General features: G+C 47.9%; 8 protein-coding genes across 8 annotated transcripts; 5 read left to right on the plus strand and 3 right to left on the minus strand.

The window, feature by feature from the left end:
• Positions 1-195: 195 nt before the first annotated feature.
• Positions 196-1,367, plus strand: LRP88_01010 (uncharacterized protein; the record flags this gene model as incomplete). Its single annotated transcript, XM_083237709.1, has 4 exons — positions 196-203; positions 276-561; positions 645-1,100; positions 1,149-1,367. 4 exons carry the CDS (start codon positions 196-198, stop codon positions 1,365-1,367), a joined length of 969 nt encoding a protein of 322 aa, XP_083106214.1.
• Positions 1,368-1,609: 242 nt separating this feature from the next.
• On the minus strand, positions 1,610-2,647 carry LRP88_01011 (uncharacterized protein; the record flags this gene model as incomplete). The annotated part of the gene is made up of 3 exons (XM_083237710.1): positions 1,610-1,906; positions 1,956-2,539; positions 2,593-2,647. 3 exons carry the CDS (start codon positions 2,645-2,647, stop codon positions 1,610-1,612), a joined length of 936 nt encoding a protein of 311 aa, XP_083106215.1.
• An 851-nt stretch (positions 2,648-3,498) lies between these two features.
• On the plus strand, positions 3,499-4,843 carry LRP88_01012 (uncharacterized protein; the record flags this gene model as incomplete). The annotated part of the gene is made up of 5 exons (XM_083237711.1): positions 3,499-3,660; positions 3,718-3,822; positions 3,885-4,264; positions 4,320-4,387; positions 4,446-4,843. The coding sequence occupies 5 exons, from the start codon at positions 3,499-3,501 to the stop codon at positions 4,841-4,843; spliced, it is 1,113 nt and encodes a 370-aa protein (XP_083106216.1).
• A 216-nt stretch (positions 4,844-5,059) lies between these two features.
• On the minus strand, positions 5,060-5,698 carry LRP88_01013 (uncharacterized protein; the record flags this gene model as incomplete). The annotated part of the gene is made up of 1 exon (XM_083237712.1): positions 5,060-5,698. The coding sequence occupies one exon, from the start codon at positions 5,696-5,698 to the stop codon at positions 5,060-5,062; it is 639 nt and encodes a 212-aa protein (XP_083106217.1).
• A 1,740-nt stretch (positions 5,699-7,438) lies between these two features.
• Positions 7,439-9,283, plus strand: LRP88_01014 (GMC family oxidoreductase; the record flags this gene model as incomplete). Its single annotated transcript, XM_083237713.1, has 2 exons — positions 7,439-7,997; positions 8,046-9,283. 2 exons carry the CDS (start codon positions 7,439-7,441, stop codon positions 9,281-9,283), a joined length of 1,797 nt encoding a protein of 598 aa, XP_083106218.1.
• Positions 9,284-10,137: 854 nt separating this feature from the next.
• On the plus strand, positions 10,138-11,720 carry LRP88_01015 (cytochrome P450; the record flags this gene model as incomplete). Its single annotated transcript, XM_083237714.1, has 2 exons — positions 10,138-10,332; positions 10,395-11,720. 2 exons carry the CDS (start codon positions 10,138-10,140, stop codon positions 11,718-11,720), a joined length of 1,521 nt encoding a protein of 506 aa, XP_083106219.1.
• Positions 11,721-11,833: 113 nt separating this feature from the next.
• On the minus strand, positions 11,834-14,444 carry LRP88_01016 (tetratricopeptide repeat protein; the record flags this gene model as incomplete). The annotated part of the gene is made up of 3 exons (XM_083237715.1): positions 11,834-13,757; positions 13,806-14,121; positions 14,174-14,444. The coding sequence occupies 3 exons, from the start codon at positions 14,442-14,444 to the stop codon at positions 11,834-11,836; spliced, it is 2,511 nt and encodes an 836-aa protein (XP_083106220.1).
• A 4,718-nt stretch (positions 14,445-19,162) lies between these two features.
• LRP88_01017 (Zn(II)2Cys6 transcription factor domain-containing protein) lies at positions 19,163-20,200 on the plus strand (the record flags this gene model as incomplete). Its single annotated transcript, XM_083237716.1, has 3 exons — positions 19,163-19,261; positions 19,321-20,126; positions 20,185-20,200. 3 exons carry the CDS (start codon positions 19,163-19,165, stop codon positions 20,198-20,200), a joined length of 921 nt encoding a protein of 306 aa, XP_083106221.1.
• Between the last annotated feature and the right edge of the window lie 267 nt (positions 20,201-20,467).

The raw sequence follows: 20,467 nt of genomic DNA on the forward strand, positions 1-20,467 counted from the left end.
GCTGGCTTTGGAGCGGCGTGAAAGCCCACAACGCGGGGCAGCGCTATGGGCAGACTGGGGTGTTTTCAGGGGTCCAGGTAGATTAGGCGGCGTGATTGATAATGTCGCGGTGAGGTTGTTTTGTTGGGGGAGGGCCTTTGTTGTTCTCGACTATCAATGTTCAGAAGCTGGAAGTGAATTGCACTATCTCTAAACATGTCTCTGTGAGTTGTCCTTCCCAAAGGCGTATCCATCTACTGACCTATTAGACCGTTGAAGGCCAAGGTCTCTGTCAGAGACAACTGGACAAACCCCGATAGCCCAGCGCAAAAGGCTATCAAGGCCCTCAAAGAAGTGCTTGGTCTCGAGGTTCACTGTGAGCCCGAATGGCCGATTCTTGTCTCCGAGCTGGACAATGTCTGGGAGGACAAGAACCAACTCATCGCTTCGGTGGTATCTTTTCTGCAGACCTGGTTCCAGGTTCTGACCGAGTTGCTTGATGACGAGAGTCAAGAAGAGTGGGCGGATAAGCTGTTGACCAAGATCAATGAGCTTTGTTCTAGGCTGAATTTGATTGTTGAGGTAAGTGCCATGAAAGTCTTGGAATAGATTTCAAGCATGACATGGCGTGCTTCAACAACAAGACGGCTAACATGACAACATAGATTTCCGAGAATGAGCATGCCTCTACACAATGGTCTGATGGACGCCTAGGTTTTGTGCTTTCTCTACCCAACACTCAAGTCTACCAGCCAGCTCAGTTTGCCGGCGTCTTCAAAGAGCAGCTCCTCGACTGCTTCGAAGCCAAGAAGCCCTCCAAGCCACTACCCATTCACTCCACCACCGGAGACGAGTGGGCTGACGTCGGCGTCGAGGAAGCCGTAGAGCAGCCTGCGAAGCAACAACAGACAAAAAGCCAGCCATCGACTGTGGACTATCTGCCCGATCCCAACACCATGCCCAAGCCTGGAACTCTTCTCCAAAAGACTCCTTACCATCTCTTTGTCTATGCAGCTGGAAAGAACAAGATCGAGATTGAGTGTAGTCACAGCCAGACTCTCGAGGTTCTGTCTGAGTACCTCAAGAGATGGTGCAGAATCAACCCAAACCTGACGACCAAGGTAAGCAACTACCCATTCCAGGGTGATGTACTCTCTAACATGACCAAGCCCCCTGCAGTAGAGATCGAGCTGAACCATGGAACTTCTGGCTTTGGAGTGACTTACGACAGACTCACTTTGTTTTGCGAGAATCGGTATGGAAGCGTCTTTACAATCTCGGCTACCATGATCTTGAATTTGGTCGAGGGCGTTTTTGGTTATCAGCAGGTTTATAGCGATGCATGCACTTGGCACTATCGCAGGGATACACCATTCAAGAAGGCGTAGGATACAAACTTTTGTGAATCTAGTAGTACTGTAGTAGATGTGTAAATGATAGTTGTTTCTCTTTGATAATCAAAATACGTTCCTCTTCATGGGGGCGAGAGGTGAAAGCAAGGTATCTTATCAAATGAGTACTCCAAACCTTATCTCCTGGGCGTCCTAGGAAGCGGCAGGCTCCTAAAGGATCCATCATCATTTGTGATATTCTCATGAACTATTAGTGAGCTCTCAACGTTAATAACCAACTATGTACGCATGCCCTTCTCCTTGACCTCACCAAAGAACTTGAGTTCCTCCGCCATGGCGCGCGTGCCTTGATCCAGCGGACCTACAGTCGGATACAGAGCCTCGAGCCCGATCTCGCGCACATTGACCGCCTGATCCTCCTTTGTGCCGATCATCATGATCTCTACAATGTTTCCGTCTCCGTACTGGGGCTCCTGCAGAACGCGCATAATCAACCCGGCGCAGTCCTCTGGCTTCAAGGCAACGTCTCCCGGTCGAAGTCTGTCACGGCAGTATTCCTGCTCAAAGATGGGTGTCTGTTGTTGTCAGCAACCAAGGTGAGGTAGGATAGCATGGAAGACGTACAAAGCATGGCCCTGGACAGACAGCAGAGTTTCGAATGTTGAGGGCCCTTCTCAGACCAGACAGAGACTTGACCATGCTGACGAGAGCAGCTTTGCTCGCAAAGTACAGGGGAGCCTGCATGGAATGCATATAGCCACCCATGCTGGCAACCCAAAGGAGGTTTCCCTCTACCTCTGGGTTCTGTTGCCAATAGTCAATAGCAATCTGGGACAGCCTGATGGGGCCAATGGTGTTGATGGCGAAGCTCTTATACTGGCCCACCTTGGCATCTTCAGGGTCCTCAGAGAGGGGAGAGATACCCGGAGGCTTCCAGAAGGAGCTTGAGGGGGGCTCATAGACTCCAGCACTGTTGACGACAATATCAATTCGCCCAAACGTCTCGAGGGCTGTCTTCCATAGCGCACTGATCTGGGTCCAGTCGGATATATCAGTCTCACAGAAGACGAGGGATGCCTTGTTGGGTTCTTTCGCTGGATGGGGGTACTCGGCGACCAAGGGTTCGGCCTCGGGTCGGAGGCGCAGGTCGGCGATTATGACGGAACATCCAGCTGCGAGGAGCAATCGGACAGTGGCAAGGCCGATACCTGAGATGGGGATGAGTCTACACGAGCGAATATCACATGCAGAGACAACCAACCGGAGCCGCCTCCAGTGACTACGGCAAATCGATCCTTTACAGTGTAGGCGGACATGGTTGCTGGGGAGAGAAACGGGGGTTCACAGGGGGAAGCTGATCAAACAGAGAGGACCTTCGACAGGGCAGATAGCTTTCTCTTTATAAGGGATCATCGGGGCCATGGGCTCTGAAGCTGGCCGTTACAGGAACCCGGCCGCTCAGGGTCGTAGCGGTGAAGCCCCTGCATCTTGTTTCGACATGGGAGATGGCTCGCCTACGTTCCCCAAGGTAGCAGTGCAGTAGCTCTCGTCGCTTTGCCAATACGAATATTGGAAGCGTACGGGTGGCCCCGTCGTTGGCCCTTGCTAGCGGGGAGATCAACAAGGTCGTCAGACCACGCCAAGGAAACAGTTCTGGGGTTGTTGTGCCCCTGGGGAGGTTTCTCCGGACGAGTAGAGGGGAGGACTTGAAAGGTACGAACGAAAGAGGTACAAGAGAAGATGATCTTTCATCTGATTGATGATCAATTTCTGTCGTATGTACGACAATTTCGAAGTGGATAGCTGGTCATAAGTGGTCTGATTAACCTCCAAAGCCAAAGCCACGAAGGGGACGGGAAGCAATGCCTAGCCTCCCCACGCAATCTTGGCCCGAGGGATCGTTCTGAGACGAGTCTAGCGTCCCGTACTCGACATGTAACGGCCAACAGCAGGTTACATCGCGGACAAGGTAGGAAACTCTGATCCTCGAGGAGGTACGAGGGTCCTGGTTGAAGAAAAAGCAAGGGGCCAAGATTGTTGCATGATTAAATCAGAACCCGACAGCACAGATTTGTTTTAATCTATCTCAGGGAACCATTGAGTATGAACTCTTTTCTGGCAACTTTTGTTCAACACCGGCTGTCTGGTTTATCGACAGATATCTGCCATGGCTGAGGACGCGGGCTGGGAACCCGTTGAGCCCGAGGGCCTGGCTCTCGGGACGTACGCCACGACGGTTATCCTCTCGGTTCTCTGCACGATTGTTGTACTTATGCGGACCTTTGTCCGAGCGAGGAACCGGTGCCTCGGTACCGACGACCATCTGATGGTCGCGGGATGGGTAAGCCAACCAACACTGATCCTTTTCTTGGCTGACTGTAAACAGGCATCCTACATGGTACACAATGTCATCGTGATAGTCGGATGCCATCGCGGTATTGGCACGGTGCGGAGGAAGCTTACCGATGCCCAAGTTCGAGAGGGCATGAAGGTTCGTCGCGTCGATTTGGCCGAGATATACACAACATCCTAACGAGATCCCGACAACAACAGTATGTCTTCCTATGGCAGATCTTTTACGCCGCCACCCTCGTATGTGTCAAATCGAGCATCTGCGTCACGGTCCTACGAATAGCGACGGGAAAGGTATACGTGTGGCTACTGCGAGGCCTCATCGCCCTGTCTATCTTGATGAGCTCGGTCGGATTCATCGTCATCATGGTCCAGTGCCAACCGGTCGAGGCGTTCTGGGACCCGTCCAGGGGGAAGTGCATGAACAAGATTCTTCCCACCATTCTGACGTACGCGGCGTCGGCTGCCAATGTCATCACCGACTTTGCGGTCGCGACGATTCCCATGGTTCTTGTGCGAAAGCTTCAGATGAGGTCCAAGTTGAAGCTGTACGCGCAGCTGATAATGGGTCTGGGAGTGTTGTGAGTTTGGGCCTGAGTTTCTGACTACTATTCATGACTAACGAGGCGATTGTAGGGCGTCGATCGCAAGCATCATCCGAGTCCCATATTCGAACGCTTATCTTCAACCTTCCAACTTTGTTTGTATGTACTGTGCCGTCCCCCAGGACTTCGCAGACAGCTAACCGGCATCGACCGATAGATTCCGTGGCAAACATCATCCTCTGGACTGTGGTAGAGTGTGGAGTAGGCATCATCGCCGGTTCTCTCCCATCACTCAGAGCATTCTTCAAGAGCCTCGCAAAGGACAAGAGCACCCAAGAGTACAGCGGATCTCACCACACCGACCTCTTGACCATCGGACGTGTGCGAGACAGGCAAACGAGATCAGGTCGCTCCCATGGGATAGAACTGGGGCCTGCTGCCACTGCCACTGTTGACTATGGCGATAGCAACCAAGAGCGAGATGATGATAGTACCCGCCATATCATCAAGGTGACGAGGGAGTTTGGGATGGAGCGGAGTGGGAGTGACGAGGAAGAGCTGTACCAGGAAAGAGAGACGAGAGATCCAAGGTTACAAAAGGGAATGATGGTGTAGAAAGGACTAGACTATAGAGAACACGATAAATTGCTGGCCCCTGTTACCTAAATGCCTTATTTAAGTCTTGGAAAAGATGAGGCAAATATTGAATAGACTTCGCCTTATTTTAGGCTATCTCTCTTCATTCTTAGATCACTGTTTTATCACAAGATGAAGAGATACTGATGAGGATTTGTCAAGGGTAGGAAGCCATCCTCGGTGGTGTACCACTCCTCATCCCTCCTTTGGCCATGACCACAGTCCGCCCATAGGCATATCGTCGTAGATGAAGTTAGCGCTACGCTCTGGCTCATCCACGTTATAGCAGTACACGATAAATTCTTCTTCATCTTCGACTCTGGCCCGACAAACGTTGTTTGCTGTGAGGTGGTGAAGTCGAAAGTCGGCGACAGCGCGGGTGTCGCACGAGCAAACGTGGAGGTAGCCTGACCATCGCGAATCGACAATAGTGTAGCAACGAGTGTAGGTCCACGTTTTATCTTCGGGCCAGTAGTCGTGTCTGGCGTGTCCCTCTTCTTCCTGGACATTGTCCTGTGTCAGGAAGAGGCCATCCCTCATGACACCGGCGATATCCCAGGTTTCGAGTTCCAGGTTGGCATACCAATCTAGCAGCGGGCGAAGCGATCCTCGTTTCTTGAATTCCTGACGGTCTGACATAAACGTGAATCTTATTTGCCATATTTTCCTAGACGACTCATCCTGGTCTTCATAGGGAGGAGGAGGGTCAGTTGTGTCCGGTCCTGGCGTCTCGTATGTTGCTGGGTAAGGAGCCATTTCTTCTTCATCTGTGATAATGCCCAGAACCCGGCAGACCGAGTCGAGCAGCGAGGAGTCGAAACGCCAGGATGCCATCGTGGTAGCTGAGAGTGGTGAATGATTCGAATGAGCGAGGAGCTGTTGTTGTTACTGAGGGATGCTGCCAGATGGAAGGAGTTGGGTACTTGAGGATATTTGTATAGAATGACCATAGTCAAGGTTTGACCACAAAGTTTCTGGTTGCTGGGCTGCATCACCTGAAATTTATTAGGCTTCTCACCAATGCATCACCTGAACAATGTTGACGCACGCGGGATAACTTTAACCAATCTTGTTGAGCAAGGTTAATCAGTGAGTAACAGTCTCTTCAGTGACGTGCCGCCTTCAAGTCAAGGGAAACTTTGTTGCGTGTTGTCAACACTTTAGAGTCTAGCCCGAACCCGCCAGATTGCCATCATGATGATAATATTCAAAACATACCTGAGCCGCCCGTAGCCATTCGTACACTTCATGTGATTTGTTTGCCTGGAAATTTTGGGGCATGATGGTAGCGAAGTCGTAGCTGTAACTCATGCCTGGACTTTCCCGTTTTTTATTGATGCCATGAAGAGCACTTTCTTCAACCAAAGACATTGGCATTTTCTCATAATTCCGACGCTTCTTCTTTGATCTTCTGTTTTGATCCTTTCCATATCTTTTGGGGAAAAGCAGCCTGTCAAGAAACATTATCCACAAAGAGCACAGTTATTGACACATGCCGGCGTTAAAAGTCAACCGAAACACACCATAGCTTTGAGGTCCCGTTATCACCATGAAGCTGTAAGTCGACCTTGCACCCTACTCATTCACCCCCCTCTCTCGCACTCATCCACCATTCATCTATCATCCATCGAAAACTTCAACTAATACTAACTTAATTATATTAATATATGAGAAGCGCGTGGGGCCGCAGTAGCCACCCCGTCGCCGGCTCCCACAACACCAACAATAACGATCATCATCATCATCAACTCTGGAAACCTCCTCCGGACCCGCACTCCACCCTCCATCCAATGACGCCTCTGACCACCGAGGCTCGAAGGCGCCCCGTCGCTCTCCTCGCCGCTGGCCCAGCGGCCCAGCGGGCTCTGTAGACTGGTCCTGTTGTTAACTTGTGGGTGTTGGCGATGACCTGGCCCCCCCGATACTTAAAGAGAAAGACGAGGAAGAGTGGGAGAGGGAGAAGGGAAATTTTTTTTTACAAATACTATAAAAGTAGCGCAACAATCAATGATTTTCACAACAATAGGTAGACTTCCAGTAGATCCGCATGAAAGGAGTTAGGTAAATAGGGAAAAGCCTAATGAAAGCTCACCATAAAGGAAGATTGTTTCTTTTATCATTTTATGACGATAATTGAGATAAATGCTTGACTTATGCTGTCATTTACCAAGTTATTGTCTCAACTTTGTTCATTTCGACCCACCCAGCAATCGTTCCATCACGAAGGATCACGACACGACACAACTACCTAAGCATGGGGCCGCTACGAATCAAGATTGGATGTTGGTAGATATATTGGAATATGGCTCTTGAAATAGCAACAGGCCTTACTATGCTTGGCTTTCGTCACCGAGTTATGGATGAAATACCTGGTCAGCGCTAAGCCCCAATGTAGTCGCACGCCGCGATCCGTCCTTGAACGTCGTCCAACGACAGGATGAAAAGGCTGCATGCCAAGGAAGATACCCTGCTAAGATAGGCAGAGTCCATTTATCCATATATACACGCGTCCTCCGAGAGTTGGCAGTTGGTGTTTCCAACTTTCTCACCAACACTACATCATCATCCACTATCATGACTTCTCCTGACTACATCATCATCGGCGGCGGCACATCCGGTCTCGTCGTTGCAAACCGCCTCTCTGAAGATCCCAATGTTCAAGTTCTGGTCCTCGAAGCTGGTGATGACCTCACTGCTGACCCCCGCGTCAACATCCCCGCCTTCTGGACCGCCCTTCTTGGATCTGATGCAGACTGGCAGTACCATTCAACCCCGCAGCCAGGTCTAAAGGATCGCTCTGTCAAAATTCCTCTGGGAAAGGCCATCGGTGGTTCATCTTCTCTTAATGGCCAGGCTTTTATTGCTCCCGCTCAAGCCGATATTGACGCTTGGGAGAAGCTGGGCAATGCTGGCTGGGATTGGGCCAGCTTGGTACCATACTATAAGAAGTCGTATACCCTTCTGCCGCCTAAGGAACAGGCGACGCTTGATCACCTGGGCATTGATTGGATCAATGACGAGTATAAAGGCACTTCTGGTCCCGTCAAAGTGTCATTTCCCGGCGTTCTCGAGAACCCTCTCTGCAAAGCGTGGATTGATGCATTCCGAGACTTGAATAAGATCACGACTGGAGGTATGTAAGCGAGCTGCTCTTCTGCCGCTTTTTCTAACATCTTCTCAGATCCATTCTCGGGGAACTCAATTGGAGGATACAGCCATGCAGGAACCATCGACCCAGAGACCAAGACTCGAAGCTATGCTGGCTCCGCTTACGCCTTGCCTGCTCTTGAGAGGCCCAACTTTAAGATTATCACGGGCATCAAAGCCCACAAGATACTGTTCCAAGGGAGTCCTGGTGGGGTTGAAGCAACCGGAGTGCAAGCCGAAATCAACGGCGAAATCAAGACATTTACTGCTGCCAAGGAAGTAATCGTTGCATCGGGCACTTTCAACACTCCCAAGCTTCTTGAACTTTCGGGTATCGGAGGAAAGGAAGTACTAGAGAAGCATGGAATCCCCGTCACTGTCGACCTCCCTGCCGTAGGAGAGAACCTGCAGGACCACGTCATGACGGGAGTTAGCTACGAAGTGGTCGACGGCATCATCACTGGAGATGCCCTCCTGCGTCAGGAACCAGAAGCTCTCGCCCTCGCCCAGGAGTTGTATGAGAAGCATAGAGCTGGCCCCTTTACCGTCGGCGGCACACAGTCTCATGCTTTCATGCCCAGTCCTGATTCTGTCAAGGAGCTGCTCGACAAGTACCCGCCAACGCCCGAGAACCAAGATTACTACAACGCTGTCCGTTCGATTCTCGAGAAACCTGACGCGACCTCTGCTGCATGCTTCCTGTTTCAGGTACAGGCAAATCTCCACGAGGGTGGGAAAAGCTTTGTCGGATCGTCGCTAATGCCCGAGAACTTTGCCTCTCTCGGCTGCTTCCAATCTCATCCTCTTTCTCGTGGAGCAACCCATATATCCTCAGCAGATGTCAATGCTGTGCCTGACATCGACCCCCGTTACTTCTCTCACCCAGCTGACCTCGAGATTCTGGCTCGTCATGTCCAATCCCTCGAGGATCTCCGCCAGACCAAAGCATTGGGGGCTTTCCTTAAGCCTGATGGGAAGCGCAACCACCCTGATTCATTCCACATTGGGACTCTTGAAGAAGCCAAGAAGTACGTTCTCGATACAGCTTCTACAACGTTCCATGCTTGCGGTACGGCAGCCATGTTGCCCAAGGAGAAGGGAGGTGTCGTGGATACCAATCTAGTTGTCTACGGCACAAAGAATCTCCGTGTCGTTGATGCTAGCATCTTTCCTCTTATCCCTCGTGGAAACATCATGTCTTCAGTGTATGCTGTGGCTGAGAAGGCGGCAGATGTTATCAAGGGCGCTTTAAATGAAATATACTCGAAATAGAAAGCTTGTGCATCGCAAACAGACAACTAGTTTGTGTATTTATTCAATAGAAACACGTCTTTAGAAAAGGTTAAAGAGATGAATGCAAACCGTGATGAATTTTTGACTGGGTATATCTCCTATACTCAGGTGCCAAATCCAGAATCATCAAACAAACAGAATGGACCTTCTTCAAGGGTGAAACGAGCCACAAGGTGATTGCGTTGACGGAATGAAACTATTTCTTCCGCCAATGATCAAACAGTTTCTGTCAGCATGCGAGATGTTGGAGTTGGTCAAAGCGAGAATGGAACCCGAGCGGAAAGAGGAAAAATGGCCTTGTAATGTAAGCATTACACGCAAGAGAAGAGAAAGAAGAGGAATCAAACCAGCCGAACGTCCTCGTTTTGGTATCAGCTACAGTAAATTTGAGGTGGGGATAGCTTCAAAATGCTAAGCGAACCCTGCGAATACGAGTACGACAGAAACCCGAGCCCGTATTCGGACTCCAGCTTGGTAAGACTGGATCTATCATCTCTTACTGCACTCGACAAGCATAGGATCAATACCAGCACACCGATACTAGACGCTTACGCCGAGAGACACTCATTGGCCAATGCTTCGGTTATCTCGTAGAAAATGGAGTATCAGAGGCGCTGAGGGATGCTTCAACACTGACCCGCGGTAATCCTTGGCTTTAGAAGCAGGGGGTTGGTCAGAGTGTTGGAGGATGAAGGGGGAAACGAGACAGAAAGAGGCATTTCTGTCTTGATCACAGCTTCTTTGTTGCTTTAAAAACCCTCCGTGTTCCTCGTCTCTGGTAATTCTTCATCCTGCCAGCAACTGCTCCATCAAGCCCCTTGTTTCTAGCCCAGATGCTTACTCTTGTCTCGTACCCAGTCTGGGCCATTGGAGCCTTTCTGGGAATCATTCTTCTCCATGCCTTGCGACAAAAACTCTTTCAAAAGGCGGGAGAGCCACCGCTTGTCTTCCACTGGCTTCCCTTCATCGGCAATGCTGTGTCATATGGACTAGATCCGTGTAACTTCTTCATGAAGTGCCGGGAGAAAGTAGAGTACCAACTCTGGCTCACTGTAGTCCTTCACTGACAGTTTGTCTGTCTCTTCTCTAGCACGGCGACGTTTTCACCTTTGTCCTCTTTGGCCGCAAGATTGTCTGCTGCCTCGGAGTCGACGGCAACGACTTTGTCCTCAACAGCCGACTCCAAGACGCCAACGCCGAAGAGATCTACGGTCCCCTTACAATCCCCGTCTTCGGTAGCGATGTCGTATACGATTGCCCCAACTCCAAGTTTATGGAGCAGAAAAAGTTTGTCAAGTTTGGCCTCACGCAAAAGGCCCTCGAGTCCCACGTCCAGCTTATCGAGCGCGAAGTCCTCGACTATATCCACGCTGTGCCGACCTTCTCTGGAAGCTCGGGTACTGTCGACATTTCCAACGCCATGGCTGAGATTACAATCTTTACCGCTGCCCGATCGCTACAAGGAGAAGAAGTCAGGAGGAAGCTCACAGCAGAGTTTGCTGCCTTGTATCATGATCTTGATCTTGGCTTCAAGCCGGTCAACTTTCTCTTCCCCTGGGCTCCTCTACCTCACAACCGAAAACGAGACGCTGCTCATGCCAAGATGAGGGATATTTATATGGACATTATCAATAAGCGAAGAGCGGAAGGGAGTGATCTGGAAGAGTACTCTGACATGATTGCCAACCTGATGGGTTGTACCTACAAGAACGGACAACTGGTTCCCGACAAGGAGATTGCTCATATGATGATTACTCTTCTTATGGCAGGTCAGCACTCGTCATCTTCGGCTAGCTCTTGGATCATGTTCCGTCTTGCTTCACGCCCTGATATTGCCGAAGAGCTGTACCAGGAGCAACTCACCCACCTGAGCGTCGGCGGCTATCTTCCACCTCTTCAACATTCAGACCTCGACAAGCTCTCCCTTCTCCAAAATGTGGTTAAAGAAACCCTTCGCGTTCACTCGTCTATCCACTCTATCCTACGCAAGGTCAAGACACCCATGCAAGCGCCTGGAACTCAGTACACCATCACCACAGACAAGGTCATCCTGGCTTCGCCTACCGTGACAGCTCTCAGCGAAGAGTACTTCCCCAACGCCAGAACATGGGACCCTCACCGATGGGACAACAAAGCAAAGGAGGAAGTTGCTGGAGACGATGTGGTGGATTATGGCTACGGAAAGGTATCCAAGGGAACAAAGAGCCCGTACCTACCCTTTGGAGCTGGTCGACATCGCTGTATTGGAGAAAAGTTTGCCTATGTCAATCTTGGAGTTATTGTTGCCACCATAGTGCGCAACTTTAAGCTGTCGACGATGGATGGCAAATCAGAGGTTCCGGCAACTGACTACAACTCTCTCTTCTCCAGGCCGGTACAGCCTGCCTATATCCGGTGGGAGCGACGCAAGGCATGAAGCTGTTATTGATGTAGTAGTGACTTATCAGAGACGGAGAGATAGGCAGGGAGCAGAGAATATGAACAAATCTACTGTTGGCATTCTAGATTTCATGGAAACTTTTATAACGCTTAAACATCCATATGTGACACCCAAATTAGCACACCAAAGTTGAATCCCCCCTTTGAAGCCACACGAGTTGCGCAGGCGTAACAGGGCCCTCCACCTCTTCTCACAACAGCATTCCTCCCTTTTTCTGCGCACCAAGCTCTTGCCATGATCTCGCCCCCGTTGCAAGCAGCGTTGATAACTATCAAGCGTCCATCCTTGTTGTTGCCGTCAAAATCCTTCATCTGGTGGACGGGTATCACAACAGTCTGGTTCTTCTGGACTTCTCGGGAATGCCATTCGTGTCCACCGCTCTTCCCTCCGTGACAAGGTGGTAGGGATACAAAATTTGGGTTTGTGAGGAGGGTATAAGTGACGACTTTGGTCAACGGCACTAACTTTCTAATGACGAAGCTGAAGTCGATGCTGGCCCTGTACTCAACGTTTCTCTCGTTGGCAGGGACGTGAGGGTGAATTTGTTTGAGCCTGATGGCCTTGACGGCAACTGGTCTCAAGTCTTGGATGCGAGGATGAGGGATCGTCACCCATTTTTTATTGTTCGTCATGTCGTCAAAGTAGGCCCAAAGATCTTCATCAGGGCTAGGTCGCCAGTGTGCCAAGTGGTAGTCCGGGTCTCTTGAAGTGATGCCAGAAGGTTTGATGAGATCAACGGGCTTAGCATCGACCATCATACAACCCGATGACTTCTTCTTTGACATGGGGTGATCCACAACAACAGGTGGACATGGTCCGACCCAGCCACAGAGAGATGTCACCCCTGACCAAGCCCCAAGTACTCGACCAAGCACACTCCTTGATCTCCAATAGGAGCATCGAGGAAGAGACAAACCGTGTTGATAAGACTCTGTGAGGCGGATTTTTGAGACGGAGGGTGACATTTCGATGAGACATGACATGAGTTTCAATGCCACCCACTTCCCAGGCAGTGTCAGCCCGAGCAACCAGTCCTGCATCAGACACGAGACTATGGCGCCGGTGGTTGTCTTTTTCCAGGCATCCTTTGCGTTGGCCCGCAGCTCGTCCAGATATGGCCACTTGATGTGTTGGGCAAAGCATATCAAGCCCTCCACTTGCGCTTCATGGCAGTGAGACTGAAGACGAGTTGGATGAAGGAAAGTGTCCCACTGCTGATCACCCAAAGCTTTGAGAGCCTTATCCCTAGAGACTTGATCCTGCTCAGGCTGCGGGCTACTCAACTCTTCAACTCTTGCTTTCGTCTCAGCAAGGTCCTGTTTCATCTGCTCGGTGGCTTTAGAACCAGCAAGTTTAACCGCATGTTCATGAGCCGCCAAAGCCCTCACGCCGTTTCCGCCCTTCTTCCAGGCGGCGGCCAGCATATTCCAAGCATGAACATTTTTGGGATCCAGCTTTGTAGCAACAAGAGCGTCCTGGGCTGCGTTCGCCCAGTTGCCAAGCTGCAGGTCCGCAACAGGCCGAGCGGCACGGTATATGGCCGAACTCAAGTCCAGCTCGATGGCCTTTGTGTAGAACTCCTTGGCAATCTTCCATTGCTTCTCTTCAACTGCCCTGTCGCCTTGTTCTTTGTGATCCTCTGCCCGAGCCTTCACCTCCCCGGTGGCAGCTAGTTTCCTCAACCCTGAAAGATTGAGCGGCATCTCTTCCATCACGACCTCAACGTTCTGAAGCCATTGGTCTTGAATGATGAGAGCAGCTAGCACCGAACGGGATAGCTCAGAACTGGACAATTTAGAGGGGTTTTCTAGGTTGAGTGCGAGTTCTCTGGCAAGGATGATTTGCCATAGCAGATGCCATTTACCATGGTCTGCATTCTTGAGACTTGCCCACTCTGACGAAATGGAGGACTTGGTTGTGAAGTCCGTGAATATGTTGGTACGGTTGAGCAAGTTGCAAAGAGAACCTGGAGATGGGGTTGCTTCTTGATTCTCCTCAGGCTTTGGTTTGGAACTGAATGGTTAGTACCCCTTCATGTAGAGTAAGCAACAGTGCACTTACGCAACAACTGTAAACTCTTCCAAGTCCGCCTTTCTTTGATCCTCGCTTCTTTCATGAAGGCGTGTCCCTCTTCTCATCTCGTCGATCCGCCTCAGGATCTTCTTCTCCTCCACGCATTTGAATTTCGTCTTTTCAGCTTTTCGAGGTTCTTCGATTTGCCTGTTGGCAAGATACTCGGCCTCCCAACATTCGACTCCAAAGCCTTTGGCTGTCACTGTACCCGGAATGGCGCCGGTATATCCTGGTTCTGATTCAGCATCAAGCATGATGCTGTCTTGGCCAATGCCATTGCCATATGTCTTGCGACGGTAAAGACCTGACTCTATTAGATTTACCATATTCCACGTACAAATAGGGGGTAGACAAACTGAGTGACTCATGAGGAAGTCGACGTGCCTCAGGTGTGGTATCATTGTCTTCTCCTTCCAAAAAGACATCTGCCTCCACCTTAGGTGATGAACCCGTACTTGCGGAAAAGTCAACACGTAGACTCCCCTTGGTTTTAGCCTTGACAACTTTAGCAACCTCTTGGAGTCGATTCTTCAGACGGATAGCATTCTCTGAAGTTGTCTGTTGGTTTTTGCAGCTCGAATCGACAAGCTCTTCGTAGATGGCCCACAGTCGTTCAACCTGGGCCATTTTGAAAAGTTGAAAGCCCAGCAGGGGGTAGACGGTTTCGAAATGATGGAATGAATCATCTAGACGGGAATAGGAGGAGGAGAGAGCATCATCCACGAGGGGATATCGGGCTCTGGATGTAAGAACGTCGCCAAGTCTGCCAAGCTCAGCGTGATGCCGTTTTCCTGCTTCCTTGTTAGCATAGCCACACTCAACCGAGATGTCGGTGCATGGACGAGAGGGTAGGCAAGACGCGATCTAGCCAGTAAACAGCCGATGCCATCCCCGTTTTAAAGAGGAGAAGATTGTGGCAGTGTAAAAAACACATGCAACGCCATGTCTTGGCATTTGACTGTGATGGCAGCGGCGCCTGATTTTGCTGGATGCATCCAGCGATCACCAAGGTTTTCAAAGCTGGTGGATAATATGACGTAAGTGAAAACCAGTCGATAAGGTGTAGCAGATTCACCGGTTGAACAATCTCGTATAGGGCGATTTACTTGACCATGTAGAGGAGAGAAATCCTAGGCTCCAACCAACAGACAAAGAATTATAGTCTTGAGATAGGAATGCGACTGACTCAAGTCCTCAGCCAAGATCAGGTGAGCCTGTGTCATGCAAGATTACCTAATACACTCGGCCAACCTGGCAAGTCATACGTGCACCGCCGGCGGTGCAAATAAGATCACGTGATATATCGCACCGCCGGCGGTGCAAATAAGATCTGTTATGTAAGACCGACTTATGTGTGTGTGATTAAGAGATATCCCTCCCTTATCTATTAAGAGAGCATTTATTCGTGTAATTAAAGAGATTAAGAGGCCTTCTATATATATAGATATTCAGGATATAATATAATCTATTAACCATGCGCTAATCTGCCTTAGGCTATAAATAATATATGATGCCTTTACTTATATAACTAAATAGTATGGTTTTAAAGTAAATTATTTTAATGCTTCTAATATATAAAATAGGCTTTTTCTTACTAAAGAAGGCTTTTATCCTCTCTTAAATAATACCGCGAAGATAAATAACTAGAATTAAAACTAAGGTTAAAACTCTTAGGACTTCCTTATCTTCATTAATAATATATTAATACTAGCTAGGGCAATATATTTAATAAATACAAATATCCTAGCTATTTTATATATTATTGCTAGTAACTAGTAGTAAGAGCAATATCCTAATAATCCTCATCTAGGAGCCTAGCCTCTATAGATATATTATTAGTGGGCTTAGTATATATTGCCGAATAACCCTATTATATCTAATGCTCTATATGCCTAGAATCCCTAAGCCCTTATGAGAGCCTAGAATACTTAGTATCCTCCTTAAGGTACTCCTATCGCTATGCTATTACGCCTATGGGGATATTAGGTTAAGGGAGAGTAGTATATTGCGTATTAGAATTAGTAGCTATAGTAATAATAACAGAGGGTTAACCCTAATATTAACCCTTATTAGAGCATATATACCCTTTAGGCCAGAGATTAGGTATATCAGAATTAGCACGTAATTATCCTAGGCATAGTTTAGCCCTCGCCGGCGGTGGGGATAACTACTTATTAGCTAACTATCATAGCATTAGAGAATGCAGGGATTTATATTGCGGATATTAATTAGAATAGCTATATATAGTAGTATTAATAAGGAAGGTAATAATTTCTATAGGGGTAGTTATTTTATTCCTTAGATAATTAAAGGCTACTAGGCCTATAATATATACTTATTTAATTTACCTATAACTTAATTAAAATAAGCTATTAGGTTATATATAATATACTTAGAGATTTGCCTTTTTTTTCTTTTTTAAATAATATATATTAATTATATCTTATATTAATTTTATAAATATTAATAGGGGGAGTTCCCGCCTCTATATTAATCCTCTTATAATTTATAATCCCTTTTAGTAGCATCCTAGATATGCTATATCCCTCGCTACTATATAAAGGGCCGCTATGCTATCTCTTTCTCTATATTAGATTTAACCCGCTTAGTCTTAGCCTTATCCTAATTAAGATAACTTATTATCTCCTCCTTAGTCTAGTCTCTAATGCTATTTCCCTCCTTATAATGCCTCCCTATTTGCTTATAGTTAAGGCACTAATTATACTTAGCTTTAGAGTAATATATAGGTAGCTTTATAGCCTTCCTAAATTGCTGGTTAGTCTTAATTATTCCCCGAGGCAATATAATATACTAGGCCTCTCGTGCTTCCTTATATTATTAGAAGATAGCACGAGGATTATTAGCTCGCAATGTAGGCGCGGCTAGGGCAGCTATTAGCATAGCTACCGGGGGAGATAATACCTGAGTTATTATATGTGTTAATATATGTGTTGTTATAATAGTCTCGGATATAATAGAGGCGCCTAATAGGGATAATAGAGATAAGGAGCGGGTTATAGAGCGAGAAGATATATGCGTTATTATTTGCGTGGTTATAGAAGTCTAGACTAGAGCCGCTAGTAGAGCTATTAATAGATCCTTGTAGCGCAAGGGGCAAGCCTTTAAGGTTATCTTATGGCTAAGCTTATAATATCTCAAATACTTTGGTTATGCCCTTGGCTATAATGCCCTCCTAATGAGCTTAAATGTACTAAGCTCACGCTATGTGCTTGTTGCTGGCAGCGTTAAATTAGCCGCTAGGCGATTAAATAACTTATGAGGCTCGATGAGAAGCTAGGGGATCCCTGAGCGCTAGAGGTGCTAATATATGTGGAAATGGTATAGTTAAAGGGGCTCATTTCGCACTAGCAATAGCTGAAAGGTATGAGCATAAGGCAGACCAAGAGTCCTCGTGAATATGCCTATATACGCGGGATATGCTTCTAATAGTCGTTCCCGCTAAGAGTTAACCTTATGTAAGGCTTTATGTGAGATCCAGCCATGGATATGGCTATATAATACCCCTGATAGCCGAAGAGGCATGCTTATGTGCTGCCTGGCCTGAAGTGCCTCGAGTTTGGCAAGCTAATTTAATAGTATAAGCTTAAGGATCCTCTAGGCCCTAAAGAGGTTAACTTATGAGGTCTTTAGGTATGATTTAATAAGCTTATAAATACCCTCGCAATGAGATATAATATATTGCTCAAAGTGGAGGTATTAATTAACCTATGCCTTGATAAATCGTTCCTTATAGGGATTTAGCTAGGTCTAGATAAGGTAGCCTACCTTATTAATATGCTTCGGGATATAGAGCTCTTTAAGCTTTTTGAGGTTCTTATCATAGATATCCTCTATTGCTGAGGTAATAAGCTTATGCTAGAGGGCAAAGAACTTATTTTACTCCTTGAGCCCCTTAGGGTTACTTTTATTTTAAGTAAATACAGGCATATAATAACTTAGGATAGCCTTATTAATATACTATAAGCATAATAGCGAGATTAACTTAGGGAAGTATAAATAAGAAGCAATTACATTTATATAAGCTAGGCAGTGATCTATAAGTATTATAGATAGAAGAGCTACCTTATGAAGCTTATATATGCTCCGTAGATATATGAGGGCCTAGGTATAATTATTTTCTTTCTCGCTACTAAGGAATATAAATATAACGCAGAAAGTTTATTAATAGGCATCTATAGCAACTATCTTAAGAAGAGGCATCTTATACTTATTAGTCTTATATATATAGTCTATTATAAGCACCTCGGGATAAGATTAAAGGTACCTTAGTGATTTTAGATATATAAATATTACTGCCGTAACTTAATTATTATTATTGAGACAAAGACGATTCTAAAAGCCCTCGCTCTTAAGCTTATTAGCAAGGGCATATATATTACTTTAGCCTTAAGTAAGGTCTTATTTGCCCCGTGCAATGCAATTATAAATATCCTGCTATATAGTAAGTATATCTAAATTAATGCGTAGGTAGGACTTAATCTCCCTTGGTTTAATGCCGGCCCCGTGAAGTTATTAAACTATTGATTCGTCTTGCCAGGATAATTGACGAAGCGTTAGATATGCCACTTGACTGAAGCTTGGCTCATGATTATGCTTATCAAAGCTAGCCTTAGGACGATGCCTTAGACTCTAAATACCGCCGCAGAGGCTCTCCTTTGCTATAATAGAGAAGCGGCATCCTATACGGCGCGTTATAGTTTGCCGCCGTTGCTGCTTTAGGTCCTTGGGGGTAGGAGTGCGCCCTGCTCTATGGTCATAGTTAAAGATAACTACGCATCTTCCATTGGGAGTCTTCCTTGATCTCCTAGTCACAAAGGCATAGCCTCGCGGCGTAGCCTAGGCATTGATCGCGGTGCATAGGTCCTCGCGGCTGTGATATTCGCCCTCGGGGGGGAGGGCATCATCGGGGAAGGAGCGAGAAGCCGCAATTGGATCTATTAGAGTAGGGAAAAGAGATTATAGATAGAATTAATAATGCAGAAACTACTAGTCATTGAATTAGGGTGATAGAAGCTGTTAATGATTAAATTAAGGGCCTTATTTGAAGGGTATTATCCCCGTTTAATAATGCCACGTTGCCCTTATTTGCACCGCCGGCGGTGCGATATATCACGTGATCTTATTTGCACCGCCGGCGGTGCACGTATGACTTGCCGGCCAACCTCCACGTCCGCCAAGGCTGCGATACAACCTCCCTACCCACCTCTGTAGCATCCATTGTATCTATGGCCTCTTCGTGACTATTCCCTACTCGAGCTTCTCTGTATCTTTGCCCGAGACATGCCACGTCTGTATCACACCAAATCTAAAACAGGCTGTGCGAGATGCAGGTCACGACGCGTCAAGGTGAGATCCGTATTGAACTTCAGGCTGGCAACCGAACCACTGACACTATGCAGTGTGATGAAGCCAGGCCAGTTTGTGTAAGTGTCGCTACACAATACCAAGGTATCTTGTGAATTGACGGTACTGTGTCACCCAGGGCGGCTGCCATCGACACAAAGTCCACTGTCACTACGATCGTGCACCCCAGCCAAAGACAGGGACACCATCAACCGTCCCGGCAACCCCAGTAGACAATGCCAGTCCCGCTCCGCCAACCGAAACCCGCGAGCGCCGGTATCTCGAGCTTCGCCTCTTGCATACTTTTGTCGCTGACATCTGTCCACACACCGCGGGAACGCACCTCCCCGTGCTCCAAAACACATGGGTAAACGAGGTGCCACGAATGGCTCTGGAACATGAACCCCTGCTCAACGCCATCATGTCGATATCTTGTCTTTACCTGCTCACCCAAGGCAGAGACGCCGACCCGGAGCTGGAGCTACACCGAGCCAACTACCTCGAAGCGACGGTGCAGCAGCATCGCGAGACTCTCGCAAACATGACGAAAGAAAATTCAGACCCAGCATGCTTTGTCTCAGTACTTCTCACCATGGATGCGTTTGCGAACTTGAGGTTTCGCCAGCTGGAACCATACGAACCCCCTCTTCACTGGCTTCAAATGTCTCGAGGTCTCGGCGGTGTGTTCCAGCAGGCCATAGAGCTCCTAAAGGACGACCCAGGGGCCAAGATGCGGTCGCTTGTAGACACGGCTAGATCCTACGTGAAACCAGACGTTGTGTTTTGCAAGTCTAACCGAGAAGGTCTTGAGCATCTCCTCGAGTTCCGGGAGGGTGAGATACACGACGAGAGCGATGTCACAGCGTACGAGAACGTTGTCAGCTACATCGGCTCCGTCATACGGGCAATGAGATCTAGTGAAGATCCCAAGATGATCAGTCGGAGGTTGACGTCCTTTTCTGTGATAGTTTCTGCACGTTTCATAGAGCTGCTACGCTTCCAGAAACCGCGTGCTTTGACTTTGTTGGCGCATTTTTTTGCTTTGGCTAGTTGTGTTCGTTATACATGGTGGGTTGGTCCATCACCTGGAAGGGAAATTAGTGCCATACAAGCTCAACTTGGAGAAGAGTGGCAGGCTTTGATGTCCTGGCCGATAGAGCAACTGGGAAAAGAGCCATATGCTCCGGACGAGAAAGACAGAGCCCCTTGGCCAGAGGCAACAGCGGTGATACCAAGTGTTTGAAAGTATAGGCGGGAGTTTATTTGAAAGGTTTTAAAATACTCAA

This window comes from Fusarium phalaenopsidis (genome assembly GCF_050370095.1).
Source record: "Fusarium phalaenopsidis strain FUZ10S chromosome Unknown contig_32278, whole genome shotgun sequence".
Classification (NCBI taxonomy): domain Eukaryota; kingdom Fungi; phylum Ascomycota; class Sordariomycetes; order Hypocreales; family Nectriaceae; genus Fusarium; species Fusarium phalaenopsidis.